The 22,636-nt window shown below is 46.7% G+C and overlaps 1 protein-coding gene across 5 annotated transcripts in view; it reads right to left on the bottom strand.

Moving 5' to 3' along the window:
• Positions 1-2,750: 2,750 nt before the first annotated feature.
• The window catches only part of MSH5 (mutS homolog 5), a 77,794-nt gene continuing 57,908 nt past the window's right edge, over positions 2,751-22,636 (bottom strand). For 4 of the 5 annotated variants that reach the window (XM_083160060.1, XM_083160063.1, XM_083160062.1 and 1 more), the window contains 4 exons: positions 22,323-22,466; positions 13,616-13,753; positions 6,974-7,047; positions 2,751-2,980 (listed from right to left, as the gene is read on the bottom strand). In XM_083160060.1, the coding sequence (XP_083016186.1) occupies positions 2,872-2,980; positions 6,974-7,047; positions 13,616-13,753; positions 22,323-22,466 (465 nt within the window). In that variant the 3' untranslated portion in view covers positions 2,751-2,871. The remainder of the gene's footprint in view (positions 2,981-6,973; positions 7,048-13,615; positions 13,754-22,322; positions 22,467-22,636) is intronic. The other variant, XM_083160064.1, reaches the window with a different exon arrangement.

The following is a 22,636-nucleotide window of genomic DNA, read 5'->3' as shown; positions in this document are numbered from 1 at the left end:
TTCTTCTGCCCTTACTAAAAAGAAGACTAAGGGACCAGCATATGATAAAGTTATCGAGCCAGGTGAAGCAATCCCTTGGTTGGTGGATCCAAGACTTGGAAAACAAGACTTCAAGTTTGGAGAACCCACAGTTCCTGGTCCTGACCACGGACGCCAGCTTAGTGGGGTGGGGAGGTCACCTCAAAAATATGTCGGTCCAGGGAACTTGGTCCAAAGAAGAAGCAAGGAACTCTTCCAATCTCAGAGAACTACAGGCAGTCTGGGAAGCTATGTGTCAGCTAAAACCCAAGATTCGGGGCACACATCTGAAGATTATGTCCGACAACGTGACTGTAGTCGCTCACATAAACCATCAAGGCGGGACCAGAAGCCTGAAACTGATGAGGATGTCGGAAGAAATTATGAAGTGGTCGGAGAACAACCTAAGGTCAATCTCGGCAACTTATATTCCAGGCAAGAAAAATGTCATAGCAGACTACCTGAGTCGCAAGACTGTATTGCCAGGAGAATGGGAGTTGAACAGCGAGGTCTTTCTGCAGATAACAAGAATCTTTGGAACACCAGAAGTGGACCTGATGGCCACCTATTTGAACAGAAAGGTGAGCGAATTCTACGCAAAGTATTATCATCCACAGGCGAAGATGTTAGACACTTTCTCAATCAAGTGGGTATTCAAACTGGGATACCTGTTCCCGCCATTCCCAATGATATCCAAGGTATTGAAAAAGATCAGGGAAGATCAAGTAATAGTGCTGATAATTCTTCCACATTGGCCAAGAAGAGCCTGGTTTTCCAATGTCTTGAGGATGGCAATACAAGGACCGTGGCAACTGCCCAGCAGGCGGGACCTTCTTCATCAGGGACCTATGCTACATCCAGAGCCGGCGAGTTTACAACTAGAGGCGTGGAAATTGAGCGGCAGATTCTGAAGAGACACAATTTGTCACCCCAAGTAATTGAAATGATGCTGAGAGCCAGGAAGAAAGTTTCGTCAGAAGCCTACTATAAAACCTGGTATAAGTTTATCAGTTGGGGACGGTTCAAAGATAACTGTATGGACATTCCTACTGACCAAGTATTACAGTTCTTGTTTGAAGGTTTCCAGATGGGTTTGGCCACAGCGACGATTAAGGCGCAGATATCGGCATTAAGTGTGTTACTGGACAGGCCTCTAGCAGAAGAAAGAATTGTTAAAAGGTTCGGCAGGGCGATGAAGAGGATCAGGCCACCGATAAAATCAATTGTCGCCCCCTGGGATCTAAACCTGCTTCTGACGGTCTTAACAAAGGATCCTTTTGAACCGCTTGAAGATTGCCCGCTAAAATATCTAACTTGGAAAGTGGTATTCCTAGTAGCTGTGACTTCAGCACGACGGGTCAGTGAGCTTCAGGCACTGTGGATGGAGGAGCCATATTTGATAATCTTCCCTAATAGGGTAGTATTACGGACACATCCAGACTTCGTTCCCAAAGTAGTGTCAGCTTTTCATCTGAACCAGGAAATAACCTTACCTGATTTCTATCCTCAGCCTAAAGGTAGAGAAGAAGAGGCGTGGCACACGTTAGACCTAGTGAGAGGGATAACGTTGTATCTGGAGAGAACAAAGCCTTTCAGGTTAACTAAGCACCTGTTTGTGATTCCGGAAGGAATAAAAAAGGGTAAAGCACCTGTGAAGCAGACCATATCTCGGTGGATTAGAGAGACCATCTTATTCGCTTATAAGAAAGAAGGCAAAGCACCACCTTCCATAGTACAGGCACACTCTACCCGGGCAGTGTCTACCTCATGGGCGAATAAGGCGAAGGCGTCAACAGCTGAGATCTGTAAGGCAGCAACATGGTCCTCAATTCATACTTTCTCAAACCATTATTCACTCAACGTTTCTACTGCCCACTTTGGGACGCATGTGTTGCAAGAAGCCCTTACGGGTGAATAACTATATATATATATATATATATATAAAATATTTCATGCAGTATCTAGCCCTCCCGTGTGTTTACTTGGGTATGTCCCAGTGTTATGGCTGCCATGGGGATCGTAGAAGAAAGAGTCGAATTATACTCACCGATAATTCCTTTTTCTTCCTAGAGATCCCATGGCAGCCACTGGTTTGCCCTCCCTATGTTATGTATTTTTCTCCAGGACATATTCGGAGACAAGAAAAGACATGGAGGAGGGGGAAGAGGAGGCTATTATACCCCAAGGTGGGCGGTCCTAGAGAAAAATTATCCTGTCTAATTCTATGGGGGAAGGGAACATCCCAGTGTTATGGCTGCCATGGGATCTCTAGGAAGAAAAAGGAATTATCGGTGAGTATAATTCGACTCTTTTTGTACCTTTCACATTGAACCTTTCACCCATAGAAAACAGTTGTGGTGAAATAGTTTATAGAAAAAGTTTGGTGCACCCCCCACCCCCCGCTGGCTGACAGATAGCAGTGAGCACTGAGGTCCCGCTCTGTGCATATCTAATGAGCGGGATTCAGCGCAGTGAATATTTAATGAGCGGGTTCCTGCCCCCTGCATATGGAACGAGCAGGACCCACACCATGCAGTGAATATTTAATGAGCGGGTCCCCACCTCCTGCATATGGAATGCAGGGGGGTGGGGACCAGAGTTTTCCTCTATTTCACACTAAAAACCTAGCGCAATGTGCAGAGGATGCATGGGAATATTATGGTGGTAACATGGAAATGGCGCGTCTATCGGCGGAGAATTTTCGCAGTAAACGACTCTTCTTACATCAGGAATAAATGTGAGCAATTTATTCACTCTCTTTTTGGCTATCATTGTTATGTGGCAGGCTCCTTTATAAATCCATCACATATTATAGGAGTTTGATAACTTTTTAAAGTAACATTATAAGAAAGTTTATAATATGGAGGAGAAGGGTAGGACCTCGTCGGACAAATATGTCTGTAGGTCGATCTGTGGATCTTCAAGATCTAGACTGAGGAAGCGGGAAACCAGTTTCTGGCACCTGAGAGGAGAGAGAGAAAAGGGTGTAAGAGGGGTGTGATCTACAGGAGGAAATGCCAGCATAGATACTAACTAGAGCATACTTGCCTACTTTTGAAAACTAGTTTCAGGGAGATTATAGTTGGTTGTAGAATTTTGCACGGCGCCCCATGAAGGGGGCGTGTCATGGTCCACCCAAAGGGCGTGTCTAGTTCCATATATGGAGAGATTGTGAAAAGAGATTGTGAACGTGGCACCTAGAAGCGTGGGTGTGTACTGCTACATCTGAGGGGAATCTTTCAAAATGACTTAGATCCAAATGTAGATGAGGCCCAAAGCAGATAGTAAGAGCTACTATACTTGGTAACGTGCTGGGAAATGGTGCAGATGATTCAATGTAAATGTATCTGTCTCTCATTACTTTTTTCTCCAAAAATGTAACAGTGTAATGTGGGCTAGGTGAAATGAGGGAGATTGCTAGACTAATGAGGGAGATAGGGAGATTGCTGCTATTTCATGGAGTCTCCTGCAGAATGCAGGAGGGTAGGTAACTATGATGTACCAGTGTAATGTGGGCTAGGTGACATGAGGGAGATTGCTAGACTAATGAGGGAGATAGGGAGATTGCTGCTATTTCATGGAGTCTCCTGCAGAATGCAGGAGGGTAGGTAACTATGATGTACCAGTGTAATGTGGGCTAGGTGACATGAGGGAGATTGCTAGACTAATGAGGGAGAGAGGGAGATTGCTGCTATGTCAGGGAGTCTCCTGCAGAATGCAGGAGGGTAGGTAACTATGATGTACCAGTGTAATGTGGGCTAGGTGACATGAGGGAGATTGCTAGACTAATTAGGGAGAGAGGGAGATTGCTGCTATGTCGGAGTCCCCTGCAGAATGCAGGAGGGGAGGTAACTATGATGTAACAGTGTAATGTGGGCTAGGTGACATGAGGGAGATTGCTAGACTAATGAGGGAGAGAGGGAGATTGCTGCTATTTCAGGGAGTCTCCTGCAGAATGCAGGAGGGGAGGTCACTATGATGTAACAGTGTAATGTGGGCTAGGTGACATGAGGGAGATTGCTAGACTAATAAGGGAGAGAGGGAGATTGCTGCTATTTCATGGAGTCTCCTGCAGAATGCAGGAGGGGAGGTAACTATGTAAACTAGAGAGCGAGAAGAAATGTGGGGGTTACAGCAGCAAGAGAACAGATCTGAACTCTATTGATACAATACAACAGAAAGCAGCAGCAGTGAACCCCTCCTGATAACTCAGACAGGATTCTACTAACAGCGAGTGTACGCTGCCTAGTGAGCAGATCTGAATTAGGACCCAAATTGAGTCTGAAGGTGATGCTAGGATCCAAGGTCTGGAGGTCATTTTTAGTAGGAGAATTGGAAACATAATCTCCCGGCTCATGATTTATAGTAACGCGAGATCAGAGGCATGTATGTTCTCCTTGCCACTCCCGGCTGCACACACATCCTGCCACCAAATGCTGAAGAATAGGAATTATCCAGACTGATCTTAGCGATAGATAAGAGGATCAATCTGTAATGCTTAAAGGGACAGAGAGATGATTTATCCCTCTCCAGAATATGCGTCTCTAACGGGGAGTAGCCATTGGGCCGCCCAACCTTCATAATGTCGCCAACATAACCGAACAGTTATGATGTCGACATTGTTGAAATGTCAACAGCCAACATGTCGACATTTTCATAAAGTCAACATGTGAAATGCTAACAGAACTGCTGTTCTAAATGCTAACTTGTCAGAAAGTCAACATTAGGGTCAGGCTGTGGGATGGGAGGGTTAACATTAGGTTCTGGGGGGGGAGGGGGTATGATTATGCTACCAGTAGAGGAAGAGGGCTTAGGTAGGGATTAGGCCCGGCAATGTCACTCGGTGACATGACTCTACCAGAACAGTAAATCTGGAAAAGGTCAGTGAGCCATAGGGAGAAGGCCACACCTGACTGTATAAAGGGAGGGGGGGGGGGGATTTAAACTCATGTAAAGTCTGTAACACTACCTTTCCGACCCTCCCGGAATTTCCGGGAGTCTCCCGAAAATCGGGTACCCCCTCCCGGCCCCCGAAAGGGTGGGCAACCCTCCCGGATTCAGGGGGGACCCCTGCTGACCCCCGGATTGCGGCATTAAAATGCCGCAATCCTCGGGTCTCAGAGGAGGGGGCGGAGCTAAAACGACACAATCGCGTCATTTTAGCCCCGCCCCCTCCACGGAGATCACTGAATAAGCTGCTTTACCAACATGGGGGCGGGGCTTAGTGATGTCACTCGTAAGCCCCGCCCCCTGAGCGGCTGCTGAAACTCTCCTCTCCGGGCTTCTCCCGGAGAGGAGAATCTTAAAGTCGGCAACCCTGCCTTTAAGTGGTCCATAATCATCATTATCAAGAAATACAAATCCTGCCTTCATACAGTAGATATTGCTTTGCCTCTGTAACCAACAGCCTAGGGCTGACACTCTTATCCATCTCCCAGCTGTCCTGCCCTGAGACTATTACATAGCAGCCTGGATCCAAACCACGCAGTCAGGTGGTGAGTGGTGACTGCATGGTGCCCAGGCTCTGCAGACTAACCGGCAATCACCAACAGCTGCTGAACAATGAGAAGGCAACGAGCCAAATGTGTACGAGAGCTGCTCCAGTGCATCTGTTCTCTCAGACAGCGCCATATTGGAGGACACCAGATGGAGGTACCAGCAGCATGGGGCTAGGGCCCCTCATGTCCTTCATCTGCTGCACAGGGCTGTGACACGACTGGCAGAAGACCCTTACTCTGCTGGTAATATACTCTGTGCTTTCACCATGTAACACTAGTATCCACTTCATCAACCGAAACCAAAAACGACACATTCCCTCACAGACAGAATGTATCAAGTCACGCAGATCTCCTGCACTTGACAAATGGCTCCAACAAACAATTCAAAACCAACTATCTAGCCAAGGATGCGGTCTGATCCCACGTGCGGGGACGAATGCCATAGCTCCATAATAGCAGCCTCCATGTCTATGGTGTCTGCAAAGCTGCTGGATTTGTCAAGCTCGCCCCAACTGCTAAAACCATCTGAACATGGAGCACATAGGGCCAGATGTATCAAGCTTCAAAAAGTAATACAATGGAGAGTGATAAACAACCAGCCAATCAGCTCCTACCTGCCATGTTAAAGGCTGGGTTTGAAAAATGACAGGTAGGAGCTGATTGGCTGGTTGTTTATCACATTACTTTAACACTTTTTGAAACTAGATACATCTGATCCATAGTAGCCTGTGGGCTATTTTTGTTCGAGCCTGAGGGAGACTCAGACGGAATTCTGCATTAAATGTCCTGATTACTGGTGCCGCAAATGTGTGATGAACTTGTACTGTGGGTTAACGTTTATTAGCAGGTAATTGACCATGTGACCGTGCACTCATTTAGCATATGTATCGAATGTGATGCCACTGACTTCCACAGGATCCGACAAATCCTTGTGGCAGCCATGGCGATTTCCAGATACAATTCAATGCGATCGGATCCGGAGGTAAAAACACACTTATAGCACTTTTCACACAATTTATCGGCCCAACGGGTTCAGACGTTCTATGTAAGGGCCATATCGGATAAGTGTATGGACACCTGGAAAGACCCCCATACACTTGTGCGAGGTATCGCATGCCTTCCTCACATGCGATACCCCGCCAAATGCCCATCGGGGGGGGCGCAGGGTCACATACAATGCATCGTAGGCAGTCCTTTTGCATACGATTTATCGTATGCGTTCCCAGCAAGGGCTGTAGGATCTGACAAATCCTTAGTGTGGCTATTGCGATATCCAGCTCCATACGATTTGACAATTTTCACCCGATTTCTCGCCCCAATGTGTCAGAATCGGGTCAAAATAGGGACACCTTGAGGTAAAAATGACCCATACTGTATCTATAAAATAAGACAAAGGAAGTTAATAGTATGGTATGTATGACGTGTGTAAGGATAATAAGACGCAGCGTCTGCCTTACTTCTCCAGCTTCTCTTGCTTAGCCGCCTGGTTGAGGCACTGTATGGCCTGGCCTCTGCGGAACAGTTCTGAAACCTACGGTACAAAGGGAAAAGTCAGTAATCTGAAGGGAAAAGAGTGTTTGGTTTCATAAGATGGGGAATAAAAAGAAATATAATATAAAGGTACAAACACTAGAAGCAGCAAGTGAATTGGTAACATAGTCACAGCTCACAACTACTAACAGTGGCAACATGCAATCAGTCTGCTGGGCATAGGCAAGACTCTGCCATGATCCTGGTATCAGGCATATTTACAATCCAGATGCCTGAGAAGACTGGCACTGCACTCCAGACAGGGCAGGCGACAGGGGGGGTCAAAGGGGACACCTGTACTGGGCCCCAAGCATGTGAGGGGCCCCTAACTTCTGACAGCTGTAAGCATAGCTGCAGCAGTGAAGTGCCTATAAATGGTTTATAAAGGCACCCGCCTGGATTCCTGTTAGGGTACTTACCCAAACACCCCTCAATATGCAGTATACTAAAAATATTCTGCTCAAGGGGGCGTGGTTAGGGGGCCCCAGAGATATCAGTGTACCGGGCCCCAAGATTTCTGTTGCCAGCCCTGACTCCAGACATAGCTTCTATCAGCGCTGGTTCCGCTCAGCCCGCAGTGTACTACATCAGCAGTCTCCTGGTGCCATTGTCTCCGCGGCTGCACTCCACTCCCAGCCAATCCGCTTCCACTCCTCCCTATATCTATGCTGGGCAAGTGTTACTGATCTCATCCTGACCTGCAAGGTGTCTCTCTGTGCTCTAAGATGCTTTTCAGGTTCCTGTCCCTGAGGATTCTGCTCCTTCCAGGTTCTGTGTCATCTCCAGCAAGCAGCTGCCTGGCTCCCTCGGTGCTCTGTCATCAATACTACTCACAAGTGGTGCTCCGCATTGGTACTTCGCATCATCGGTGCTCCGCCATTGGTACTACTCACCATCGGTGCTCCGCCATCAGTACTCCTCACCATCAGTACTCCGCCATCGACACCTAAATCTTATTGGTGTGCTCTTCACCTACCCTCATCACCATCGATGTTCAATCATCACAAATGATCGCTAGAGGTGCATCCTTCATCAATAGACACCACCATCGGTGCCCACCATTGATATCCATCACCATTGGTGCTGCATCAGTAAATCTCTTCTTCCCTGGTGATTGTCTGGTCGATGTTCTCCACCATCGGTGCCTCCATAACGTGACCAATCTTCCCTGGTATTCTTCAGGTTCACAGTGGTCAGTATCCCATCACTGACAAGTCATCTGTATCATTGATATTGCATTCTGGACTCCTTCAGTGTTCTTACACTGCACCAGTTCATCTTCATACCACCATATAAGGTAGGGACTCAATCAGTGTTCCTACACTGCACCAGTTACCACGTGTGCTATATGTTGTTGGACTTCATCACTGTTCCTACACTGCAGCTATTACCATCTATTACTAATGCATACCATATATACTCGAGTATAAGCCTACTTTTTCAGAACATTTTTTATGCTGAAAAAGCCCCCCCTCGGCTTATACTCGAGTGAGGGTCCCACTTGAGTCAATAAGTTTTCCCAGGTTTTTTTGTTGTAAAATTAGGCGCCACGGCTTATATTTGGGTCGACTTATACTCGAGTATATACGGTATCTTCTTCTATGTTTACCTGCAATACTTTAGCACTTTCCAAAGTCTACTGTTATTATCTGCTATGGTCAATAAAGACTTTCTTTGGTACTTGTTTAGTTTCACGGCACCAGCATGGCGCCGTGCTACTTCCGGTTGTACGCTCGCCACGAAATATGTCCAAAAAAGTAACTTAACTCCATGCCAAAATGGATAGTTCATACCTCCACTATCCATGTTGGCATGGAGTTAATTTTAAGTAGTGTGGCGAGCCCTGAAACTACACAAGTACCCTTTCTTTTACACTGTGGTCACATCTAGCTACTGTCCGAGGGTCTCTGGCATGTACAGTAACCTCATCAAGGCTCCTAGATTCCAGTACCAGCCAGCCCATACGCCTGTGGTTATTTCCAGCCAAGATTTACCTACAAGCATGACAGAATCAGGCAAATGCCCCAGATTATATTAAATGAGTTCTCTATATCCCTAACTTAAATGACAGAAAGTGATGGTCTTAAAACCTTAAATACAGATATCAGTGCCTTAACTAGATGTTTGTAGGCCCCAAAGCAAAGCTTTATTAGGGGCCCCCCATGTACCACTCAGTGAAAAATGTATATAAAACATGTAATTGTGACAGGGAAAATGGCCCCTCTCAGCTCTGGGCCCCACAGCAGCTGCACCCCCTGCACCTATGTCAGCTACACCCCTGTATATAACACATGTACCTGTAACAGGGAAGGTGGCTCCTCTCAGCTCTGGGACCCATAGCAGCTGCACTCCCTGCACCTATGGTAGCTACACCCTGTATATAACACATGTAACTGTGACAGGGAAGGTGGCCCCTCTCAGCTCTGGGACCCATAGCAGCTGCACTCCCTGCACCTATGGTAGCTACACCCCTGTATATAACACATGTACCTGTAACAGGGAAGGTGGCTCCTCTCAGCTCTGGGACCCATAGCAGCTGCACCCCCTGCACCTATGGTAGCTACACCCTGTATATAACACATGTAACTGTGACAGGGAAGGTGGCCCCTCTCAGCTCTGGGACCCATAGCAGCTGCACTCCCTGCACCTATGGTAGCTACACCCCTGTATATAACACATGTAACTGTGACAGGGAAGGTGGCCCCTCTCAGCTCTGGGCCCCATAGCAGCTGCACTCCCTGCACCTATGGTAGCTACACCCCTGTATATAACACATGTAACTGTGACAGGGAAGGTGGCCCCTCTCAGCTCTGGGACCCATAGCAGCTGCACTCCCTGCACCTATGGTAGCTACACCCCTGTATATAACACATGTAACTGTGACAGGGAAGGTGGCCCCTCTCAGCTCTGGGCCCCATAACAGCTGCACTCCCTGCACCTATGGTAGCTACACCCCTGTATATAACACATGTAACTGTGACAGGGAAGGTGGCCCCTCTCAGCTCTGGGCCCCATAACAGCTGCACCCCCTGCACCTATGGTAGCTACACCCCTGTATATAACACATGTAACTGTGACAGGGAAGGTGGCCCCTCTCAGCTCTGGGCCCCATAACAGCTGCACCCCCTGCACCTATGGTAGCTACACCCCTGTATATAACACATGTACCTGTGACAGGGAAGGTGGCTCCTCTCAGCTCTGGGACCCATAGCAGCTGCACTCCCTGTACCTATGGTAGTTACACCCCTGTATATAACACATGTAACTGTGACAGGGAAGGTGGCTCCTCTCAGCTCTGGTCCCCATAGCAGCTGCACTCCCTGCACCTATGGTAGTTACACCCCTGTATATAACACATGTAACTGTGACAGGGAAGGTGGCTCCTCTCAGCTCTGGGACCCATAGCAGCTGCACTCCCTGTACCTATGGTAGCTACACCCCTGTATATAACACATGTAACTGTGACAGGGAAGGTGGCCCCTCTCAGCTCTGGGCCCCATAACAGCTGCACCCCCTGCACCTATGGTAGCTACACCCCTGTATATAACACATGTACCTGTGACAGGGAAGGTGGCTCCTCTCAGCTCTGGCCCCATAGCAGCTGCACTCCCTGCACCCATGGTAGCTACACCCTGTATATAACACATGTAACTGTGACAGGGAAGGTGGCCCCTCTCAGCTCTGGGCCCCATAGCAGCTGCACTCCCTGCACCTATGGTAGCTACACCCCTGTATATAACACATGTAACTGTGACAGGGAAGGTGGCCCCTCTCAGCTCTGAGCCCCATAGCAGCTGCACTCCCTGCATCTATGGTAGCTCCACCCCTGTATATAACACATGTAACTGTGACAGGGAAGGTGGCCCCTCTCAGCTCTGGTCCCCATAGCAGCTGCACTCCCTGCACCTATGGTAGCTACCCCCCTGTATATAACACATGTAACTGTGACAGGGAAGGTGGCCCCTCTCAGCTCTGGGCCCCATAACAGCTGCACCCCCTGCACCTATGGTAGCTACACCCCTGTATATAACACATGTACCTGTGACAGGGAAGGTGGCTCCTCTCAGCTCTGGGCCCCATAACAGCTGCACCCCCTGCACCTATGGTAGCTACACTCCTGTATATAACACATGTAACTGTGACTGGGAAGGTGGCCCCTCTCAGCTCTGGGCCCCATAGCAGCTGCATTCCCTGCACCTATGGTAGTTATACCCCTGTATATAACACATGTAACTGTGACAGGGAAGGTGGCCCCTCTCAGCTCTGGCCCCATAGCAGCTGCACTCCCTGCACCTATGGTAGCTACACCCCTGTATATAACACATGTAACTGTGACAGGGAAGGTGGCCTCTCCCAGCTCTGGGCCCATAGCAGCTGCACCCCCTGCACCTATGTCAGCTACACCCTGTATATAACACATGTAACTGTGACAGGGAAGGTGGCCCCTCTCAGCTCTGGGCCCCATAACAGCTGCACTACCGGCACCTATGGTAGCTACACCCCTGTATATAACACATGTAACTGTGACAGGGAAGGTGGCCCCTCTCAGCTCTGGGCCCCACAGCAGCTGCACCCCCTGCACCTATGTCAGCTACACCCTGTATATAACACATGTAACTGTGACAGGGAAGGTGGCCCCTCTCAGCTATGGTCCCCATAGCAGCTGCACTCCCTGCACCTATGGTAGCTACACCCTGTATATAACACATGTAACTGTGACAGGGAAGGTGGCCCCTCTCAGCTCTGGGCCCCATAGCAGCTGCACTCCCTGCACCTATGGTAGCTACACCTCTGTATATAACACATGTAACTGTGACAGGGAAGGTGGCCCCTCTCAGCTCTGGGCCCCACAGCAGCTGCACTCCCTGCACCTATGGTAGTTACACCCCTGTATATAACACATGTAACTGTGACAGGGAAGGTGGCCCCTCTCAGCTCTGGCCCCATAGCAGCTGCACCCCCTGCACCTATGGTAGCTACACCCTGTATATAACACATGTAACTGTGACAGGGAAGGTGGCCCCTCTCAGCTCTGGTCCCCATAGCAGCTGCACTCCCTGCACCTATGGTAGTTACACCCCTGTATATAACACATGTAACTGTGACAGGGAAGGTGGCCCCTCCCAGCTCTATGCCCCATAGCAGCTGCACTCCCTGCACCTATGGTAGTTACACCCCTGTATATAACACATGTAACTGTGACAGGGAAGGTGGCCCCTCTCAGCTCTGGGCCCCATAGCAGCTGCACCTATGGTGGCTACACCCCTGTATATAACACATGTAACTGTGACAGTGAAGGTGGCCCCTCCCAGCTCTGGGCCCCATAGCAGCTGCACTCCCTGCACCTATGGTAGTTACACTCCTGTATATAACGCATGTAACTGTGACAGGGAAGGTGGCCCCTCTCAGCTCTGGGCCCCATAGCAGCTGCACTCCCTGCACCTATGGTAGTTACACTCCTGTATATAACACATGTAACTGTGACAGGGAAGGTGGCCCCTCCTAGCTCTGGGCCCCATAGCAGCTGCACTCCCTGCACCTATGGTAGTAACACCCCTGTATATAACACATGTAACTGTGACAGGGAAGGTGGCCCCTCTCAGCTCTGGGCCCCATAGCAGCTGCACTCCCTGCACCTATGGTAGTTACACTCCTGTATATAACACATGTAACTGTGACAGGGAAGGTGGCCCCTCCCAGCTCTGGGCCCCATAGCAGCTGCACTCCCTGCACCTATGATAGTTACACCCCTGTATATAACACATGTAACTGTGACAGGGAAGGTGGCTCCTCTCAGCTCTGGGTCCCATAGCAGCTGCACTCCCTGTACCTATGGTAGCTACACCCTGTATATAACACATGTAACTGTGACAGGGAAGGTGGCCCTTCTCAGCTCTGGGCCCATAGCAGCTGCATTCCCTGTACCTATGGTAGCTACACCCTGTATATAACACATGTAACTGTGACAGGAAAGGTGGCTCCTCTCAGCTCTGGGTCCCATAGCAGCTGCACCCCCTGCACCTATGGTAGTTACACCCCTGTATATAACACATGTAACTGTGACAGGGAAGGTGGCCCCTCTCAGCTCTGGGCCCCACAGCAGCTGCACTCCCTGCACCTATGGTAGCTACACCCTTGAATTACATTGTTATACTTGGCATACAAGATTATATGCAAGATTATACATCATGGCCATCGCTGACTGACAATGAGCACATGAAGGCAATTATCAAACCTTATTTAAACATGTGTCCGGCTTTGCCCATTAATTAGAAGGGATATTAAGAGACCACAATGAATTCCAGCCTACGCAGCTCTGTCTGTGTAATTCCATAAATTCCAGACTATTACACAATATTATTTACTTGGTATCTAACGCCCCAGCCGGTCTGGCGAGTTCCCTGGTGCCGGCTGCATGTCGCCGATCCTCTCCTCACTCCAAATACTCACAGCCAGCGAGCAGGTCTGAATCAGGCCCCATGTACGTAATAACATGGGATAATAGGCAAACCATAGAACTAAAAAGATAATTTATTACAGTACCCCGTCCTTAGTGCTAAGTACATTACCTCCACCCCCCTTCTGATGAGCTCTTCCGGCATGCCAGCCATCGCTGCGACCCTCGCTGCTTGGCTCACCTCGGACACGCCGTCTTTTAGCTGATAGAAGAAAACCAGCTCCTCCCCATCCAGGCACCAGGCGAAGGTCTGCCGAGCACAACAACACAGCACCGGCTCTTCAGTATTATTTATTTTTCTTTTATATCGTATTTGCATTAGAATTGAATGTGATGAGTATAATTTTATTAACAATATAATTTTTAAAAAATACTAAAAAAATTTCAAAAACCATCGACCATTGAATGATTTCTCCCGCCTTCGTAAATAATAGTCCGTGAAAGCAGATTTATATTTACGGTCGCCACGATGAAGACGGGGCAGGCGGCTGACATCACGGGATGTCAGCTGCCCGCCCCGTCTTCATCGTGGCGACCGTAAATAAAAGTCTGCCCCCAGCAGGCATCGGCTCATCCGCGTAACCGTAGGAACGCCCAGCGGTTTCATGGGGACTCCCATAAAATGGTGGGTGTTCCCATGGTCCAGCGCCTTCACCGCCCCCGAACATCCCTCCCCGCTGCGAACGGCCTGGTGAGTGTGTAACTCACCGCAGCCATTCACTGTTGGGTTTTGCACATGCGCAGAAATGCGCAAACCCCGACCATCGGGGCTAGGGCCAAATTTGGACCCTTTATTTCAGTAATCGAGTCCAAGAAAACTACATGTTGGTTGTTCCAAGCATGGACTCACGAAATGCCTAGATCTGACCAGTGCCTCATACCAGAGGATTAAGGGGGGTATCCTATTAGCCACAATAATTTTCCTCACTAAAATAAAGGTTTCTTCTCAGTTTATCCAGATGGTTACCGTCGGCTATAGAACTAAGCCTGTTTTTTCATGAGAATTTTTTTCCAGTTTTCGGGCGATAACAGGCGGGATCTGGGATGAGGTTACCAGACCCATGTACTAGCTGAGCTTTAAGGGCTTGTTAGTTGAGGATTATGGTTCGTGTGATGGTTTATGTCAGGGGTGGCGAAACCGGCCCTCGAGATCTACCTACGGTCCACGTTTTCCACATCACCTAGCTGGTGCACAGCTGTAGTCATTACTAACTGTCACATTTTAAAACCTGCTGCATTCATTCCTACTATAGATCCACAGATTGCCTGGAAAACATGCACCGTTGGTAGATCTTGAGGATAGGTTTGGCCACCCCTGGTTTATGCTATTCCCTGTTGAGTGCCGGCTATTGGGGCTAATTGGATAGCCCGCGGCCAGGGCCGCCAACAGGGGGGGTGCCAGGGGTACAGCTGTCCCGGGCCCGGACTCTGGAGGGGCCCAGGCAGCTGCCCACAGTGGCACACCCCCCTCCCGCACAAATCCCCCCACCCAGCGGCCAGGCTCGCACAATACACAGTGCAGCTGCGCCGCCGCAGTAATAGTAATTGGGGGGGGGGGCGGGGTGCCGGCGCGCAAGGGGTGGGGTTGCCGGTGCATGATGGGGGGGGTGCCGGAGCGCGCGAGGGGGGGGGTGCCAGTCAGTCCCAAGCCCCAACATTACACTGATTAACGACAGCAATGAAGGCTGTCAGATCCGACTTTTTTTAGTCGGATCTGTTTTGTCAGAATCGGACGCGGATTGTCGAATTCACGGCCCTTTCCAGCAATTTGCGGATGTTTTCAACGATTTCAGGACTTTCCGATTTTGGGATGTTCCGACAGTCTTAATCCGGGATTGAATACCCCCCAATGTATGACAAAAAGCACAGATTATCTAATGTACACGTAGTGATGCCATAAGACCTTATGTGTGAATCTGCTCTGTCTGCACCTTCTCCTGTGGGTCGAGTTGGTTCTCCTACAAGGGACCTATGGCTTATAAGGCTTTGATACTCTTGGACTCAATCTACAAGACTACAGACAGTGGGAAATCGTAGTAGTGAAATATATATATATTCATTATCTTTTTACTGTGTAATCCCAGCAATTCTCTCAGTGGTGTTTGTACTTAGCCTGAAGCATCTAACATTATATCATATTTAGGATTCGGATATGTTGAGACTTGTATAATGAGACTAACTAAATTTTTGTATCTCCTACACTGTAACTATAGGTATGTGATATACAATAGTTACAATGGGTGGTGTCTATTACAGTTCTGCGCCAGGCCGCCACAGAAATTACAAAGAAAGGTATCCCAGGAACCTTCAACAATCAAAATATCTAAACAGCAAAAGTTTTGCAACTCCAGATGGCGCCAGTGAGTCAGAAATGATCTTATAATACCAAATATTAAATAATAATATAGAGGGGAAAGTGCAAAAAATACTTCCTTTATGCACGGCGATCAAATTTCATATGCGGAGTATCTCTGTCAGGTGGTAAACTCCGGTATATGTAAAAGAAAGGCTCAAGATGGTGAAGCCAGTTTTAATACACATATACATACATAAACATAAAGTACAAATAAATGAAAAACAATGAATCCAGCAAAAAGCAACAAAATCCAGCAATCAAGAAGCCCAGTACAATTACCGAATATAGTATCAGAACTGGGTGTTAATCAGTTCATGAGCTTGGTATAATAGTCACCAGTCTGGTCCCGGGTAGCAGTCCTGGGTGTAGAATACCGAAGGTAAGTCCCTGGTGTCTCCTTGGGCTGGATCAAGAAAGGCTGCCACTTCACTCTGCCAACGCGTTTCGACCTTATAATGAAGAGGTCTTTCTCAAGGCTTGTGATGTGGCATGGGCAGCTCCTGTTTATATAGTGTATCCTTAATTGAAGAGATCAGCGGTGAACAAGCGTCCACCTGTCTTCCCCGCTGTCACCGCTGATCGCTTCCGGGTTTCAAGTTTGCGTCGCGTCACTTCCGGTATGTGGAACGCTGTTTGCGTTCCAACCAGCCGGAAACTCTACTTCCTGGTCCTCCGTGATGGAGCGTACCAGGGGTAACGCAATGATGGAAACTTGTCCTTATTGTTACCACTGATTTGGTATTATAATCTGTAATGGGGCGAGATGATATGCGGTGATCAGGTCATGAAATACAATGTTATATATCACCTATAATCGGCCCATAAAGTGCATATAAATAATATGTGCAAAAAAATGCAAAAATAAATAGATACATAATGAATTTAATATATGCATATGAAAAAATAAAATAAAATACTTTAAAATACATACTAATACATGTTAAAAAAGTTATATATAAAAAAAGTTACATATAAAAAATCAATAATTTAAAAGAGTGCGGTCTAAAAAATGGAATAGCACTGAGATTCAATTTATAAAAACCATTTTATCTCGAAGTCAGCGTTAAGACCACCTGGTTTAGGGGTTCCAAAATCATAGATACAACGCATCTCTGCCTTGGCTAGAGCAGTACTCAGATTGCGTTGCCTATTGTCGGTCTTAACGCTTTTGATCGCAAGGAATCTTTTAATTCCAGTACTTGATCTATTATGGACTTCATTAAAATGCTGAGACAAAGCATGTGTGGCGAGCCCTTTTTTAATGTTACGTAAATGCTCGCCTATTCTGACCTTAAGTGGTCTTGAAGTGCGTCCAATATATACTAAATTACATGTGCATTCCATCATGTAGACCACACTCTTTGTGTTGCAAGTTAAAAAGTCCCTGAGTTCAAAGGATGTACCATTGATGGTAATATTATCGATTTTTTTGCTACCATCCCCTTTAACTTCCTTACATCCCGGGCAGGTCCCACACCGATGAAATCCTTTTGTAAGGATCCTACCCTCTTTAGGTACCGAAATAGAGACAGCTGTTTTAGGTAAAGGACTCAAATATGCCCCATCCGTCCCTTTAGACAAATTCACCACATTTGTGGACGTACACAAGTTCCTAAGGAAATTGTGCCTAAAAAAGTTTTTTCTCAACAAGGAACCAATGAACAATGAGGAGGAACTCATTAGACCTAATGAGACTCCTTTTAGACCCAAATCAATTTTCTGCCCTACATTTATGAAGGGGAACTTTATAGATACGTTTTGTTCCCTAGTTCAGGATGATATAAAAAAAGCACCCCAAAAGGACTTCAAATCCAATCTCACTTTCAAAGAAAGGACAGCATTGAAGAACCTTAGTGAGAATCATCTTATAACTATTAAACCCAGTGATAAGGGAGGGGGTATAGTTATAATGGATAGAACCAGATATGAAGCCGAAGTGTTAAAACATTTGGAAGATAGGACGACTTATCATAAATTAAGATCTGACCCCACTCTAACCATCTCAGAAAAATTAAAAAAGATGATAGAAAAATATGAAGGGGAGGGTGTCCTATTAAATAGAGAGGCAAAATACTTACTGAATGATGAACCAGCTATTCCGGTTCTTTACCTTCTACCTAAGGTACACAAGGACCCCCTGAATCCCCCAGGGCGTCCTATTGTGTCAGGGGTTAACTCCCTCACAGCAAACTTATCGGAGTTCATAGACTTCCACCTACAGCCTTTGGTTCTGGAAAATACATCGCATCTGAAGGACACCAAAGACTTGTTGAACTACCTATCCACGGTCCAGTGGGAGGAGGGATACGTCTTGGTGACCGCAGATGTTAGATCGTTATACACGATAATCCAGCATGAGGCTGGGGTGGAGGCCTGCACAGAAGCACTTTTGAAAAGCACTTTAGGCACCCCGTTACAACTGTTTTTAATAGAAGGTATTAAATTCATCCTTAGCAACAATTACTTTATGTTCAACGAGACCTTTTATGTTCAGAAGGTCGGCACGGCGATGGGTACCAGGTTCGCCCCAAGTTATGCTAACATCTTCATGGGGAAGTGGGAGCAGGATTTTATCTGGTCCCACAACCCTTTTGGGGCGAACCTGGTATCCTGGAAACGGTATATAGACGATATACTGTTCCTATGGAAGGGGGGACGGGAAACCCTGTCTTCCTTCTGTACATATTTAAACACGAATCTTTTAAATATAGACCTTTCTTTTAATATTAGTGAAGTTTCAGTGGATTTTTTAGACATTACCATTTTTATCCAGAACGGAGTTTTATGCACAAAAACTTTCACGAAACCCACGGATTCTGGCACCTATATCGAGACCACGAGTTGCCACCACAATAATTGGTTAGACTCAATTCCAGGTGGCCAACTCAAAAGGATTAAAAGAAATTGCAGTGAAAATGAAATATATAAAATGCAAGCTGACCAATTGGAAATGAAATTTAAAAAATGTGGCTATAAAGATAGATCAATCCAACAAGCCAGAACCATGGTAGATAACACTGATCGCAAAGCCCTTTTGGAAATTAGAGCTAACAATGTAGAGGCAGATGCACCGAGAAAGAACAACAAAGCAGAGTGGGCCTTCATTACTAACTACTCTGCGCAATATAAATATATTGAAAATTCCTTTAGGCGTCATTGGGAAATTTTACTTCGTGACCCCATAATAGGGGAAATTATCCCCAAAAGACCACAATTTATCTATAAAAGAGCGCCCAACCTTAAAAACAAATTAGTTAGAAGTGCCCTCCCTCCTCAAAAGAAAGAGGGTAGGATCCTTACAAAAGGATTTCATCGGTGTGGGACCTGCCCGGGATGTAAGGAAGTTAAAGGGGATGGTAGCAAAAAAATCGATAATATTACCATCAATGGTACATCCTTTGAACTCAGGGACTTTTTAACTTGCAACACAAAGAGTGTGGTCTACATGATGGAATGCACATGTAATTTAGTATATATTGGACGCACTTCAAGACCACTTAAGGTCAGAATAGGCGAGCATTTACGTAACATTAAAAAAGGGCTCGCCACACATGCTTTGTCTCAGCATTTTAATGAAGTCCATAATAGATCAAGTACTGGAATTAAAAGATTCCTTGCGATCAAAAGCGTTAAGACCGACAATAGGCAACGCAATCTGAGTACTGCTCTAGCCAAGGCAGAGAGGCGTTGTATCTATGATTTTGGAACCCTTAAACCAGGTGGTCTTAACGCTGACTTCGAGATAAAATGGTTTTTATAAATTGAATCTCAGTGCTATTCCATTTTTTAGACCGCACTCTTTTAAATTATTGATTTTTTATATGTAACTTTTTTTATATATAACTTTTTTAACATGTATTAGTATGTATTTTAAAGTATTTTATTTTATTTTTTCATATGCATATATTAAATTCATTATGTATCTATTTATTTTTGCATTTTTTTGCACATATTATTTATATGCACTTTATGGGCCGATTATAGGTGATATATAACATTGTATTTCATGACCTGATCACCGCATATCATCTCGCCCCATTACAGATTATAATACCAAATCAGTGGTAACAATAAGGACAAGTTTCCATCATTGCGTTACCCCTGGTACGCTCCATCACGGAGGACCAGGAAGTAGAGTTTCCGGCTGGTTGGAACGCAAACAGCGTTCCACATACCGGAAGTGACGCGACGCAAACTTGAAACCCGGAAGCGATCAGCGGTGACAGCGGGGAAGACAGGTGGACGCTTGTTCACCGCTGATCTCTTCAATTAAGGATACACTATATAAACAGGAGCTGCCCATGCCACATCACAAGCCTTGAGAAAGACCTCTTCATTATAAGGTCGAAACGCGTTGGCAGAGTGAAGTGGCAGCCTTTCTTGATCCAGCCCAAGGAGACACCAGGGACTTACCTTCGGTATTCTACACCCAGGACTGCTACCCGGGACCAGACTGGTGACTATTATACCAAGCTCATGAACTGATTAACACCCAGTTCTGATACTATATTCGGTAATTGTACTGGGCTTCTTGATTGCTGGATTTTGTTGCTTTTTGCTGGATTCATTGTTTTTCATTTATTTGTACTTTATGTTTATGTATGTATATGTGTATTAAAACTGGCTTCACCATCTTGAGCCTTTCTTTTACATATACCGGAGTTTACCACCTGACAGAGATACTCCGCATATGAAATTTGATCGCCGTGCATAAAGGAAGTATTTTTTGCACTTTCCCCTCTATATTATTATTTAATATTTGGTATTATAAGATCATTTCTGACTCACTGGCGCCATCTGGAGTTGCAAAACTTTTGCTGTTTAGATAATGTGATATACAATAGTATTTTAGGGGAGGTGCTGAAAAAGTGTGGGCGCTGGGGGGGCTGCGGGGCTATGTTAGCCGCTGCCGGCTGCGATTCTGTCTTGTGGGTCCCGACTCTCCCGGCTCCTGCTGCTTATAAAAAAAACTGACATTCGGAAAAAGACAGTTTTTGAGGGAGCTAGAGGAGGCGGCGGTCTCCTCTAGCAACCTTAAAACGGTCTGCAGTATGGGGGCAGACATTTTCCGAATGTCCCTTATTTTATAAGCAGCAGGATCCGGGAGAGCCGGGACCCGCAAGACAGATGCGTCAGGAGGTACTGGCCGCACGGGGGGGGGGGGGGGGGGTTAACCCTATGGGGAGGGGGGGGTTTGTTAACACTACTGGGGGGGGGTTGTTAACCCTATGGGGGGGGGGGGTGGCTGGCTAAATTTTCGGCATGGGGCGCATAAGTAATAGTTACACCACTGGTGTCCTCTCAGGAGTGCTGCAACTATAGGTCACCCCCACTTCCTACTAGACTGCGCCCCCAAAATTTCAGTTGCGCGCCTACGGCCTCCCTCCTGCCTTGCCTGTAAAGTCGGGAGGTATGGTAATATATGTTATATTACTTTTAACTTAGGTCTTTTCCATACCTGCTCACTATGAGGAATGCCATGCTGCTAAATATTACATAACTGGACTCTAGCGGGTAAATTTACTAAAGATTTTAAAAATGAAAAGAGGTGACATTGCCCATAGCAACCAATAAGATTCTGTCTATCATTTTCTAGGATGCAATAGAGAAATGATAGACAGAATCTGATTTGACCCGGGAAAAACCCGGGTCGACCTCTGTATAATGGGCCACCCAGGTTTACTGTGAAAGCGCCAGACCCGGGTCATAGCCAGGTTGAATCGAGATCCCGGGTCTGACCTGGCTTTGCGATCTGAAAGGGGTATAAGTCTTTTCTGAGTTTTTTGGTACTTGTTTCCTAGCACGGCGCCCCTGATTTTGATCGAAAAGCATCGTATCGCATTGTATCACATGCAATATAGCGACATGCGATTCGATTTTTAATTGTACAAGCACCCTGATGGGTGCTTACAATGTTAAATGCAACTTTCAACGCCAACCCGAAGTGTGGCGAGCGCTTCGAGCCCGCGAGGGGCGGCGGTACGCGTCCTCCGACCTTTTCATACCCCCACTATCCACGTCGGCGTGGAGTTGATTTTAGATAGTGTGGCGAGCGGACACGGATTACTTTACATGTATTCCACGTCCCCTCACTAAAATTGTAAGCACCCATCAGGGTGCTTGTACAATTAAAAATCCAATTGCATGCCATTTGCTGGCATGCGATGCTATGCGATATTTCATTGTACAAGCACTCCTGTTAATTTAACGGGAATATCGCATCGCATCGCACACCACTAAATACGGTATGCGATGGTATGCGATGGTATGCGATGGGCGCCGTGCTAGGAAACAAGTACCTGTTTTTTTATTTATTTTTTGGACTTTCCCCTGTAGTTACATATACTTTGCAAACTATGTAAAATAAAAACTAATTAGCCAGTAATCAGATGTGGCGCTATGACATCATGTTGTGAGGTGGCTACGCATCTGTGATTCTCAGAAATAAGAGGGTGACTCTCACCTGATAATGCACTGTGGGGCTGTCTGGGAGGATCTTGAGCTGTATCAGACTGTGAAAGTTAGTAGATAAGAAGATATGGGGGCAGGAAGAATCCTTATTTATCCAGTGCCTGAGGATGGCAGCTAAGAGAGAGAGACCATCCACCTGGAAAGACACACATACATGATTTACTGTAATAGGATGGGTGTGGATCGTTTTATCGACCATAGTTGGGTCGACAGTCATCAGGTCGAAACCGTTGGGCTGACAGGTGGGAAGGTCGACAGGGTTCTAGGTCAACATGGGTGAAGGTTGACAGGTGTCTAGGTTGACAT

The sequence above is a fragment of the Crinia signifera genome, chromosome 9 (assembly GCF_055691185.1).
Source record: "Crinia signifera chromosome 9, ASM5569118v1, whole genome shotgun sequence".
Classification (NCBI taxonomy): domain Eukaryota; kingdom Metazoa; phylum Chordata; class Amphibia; order Anura; family Myobatrachidae; genus Crinia; species Crinia signifera.
The sequence above is the reverse complement of the archived record's forward strand: the minus strand, read 5'-3'. Positions and strand labels throughout refer to the sequence as shown.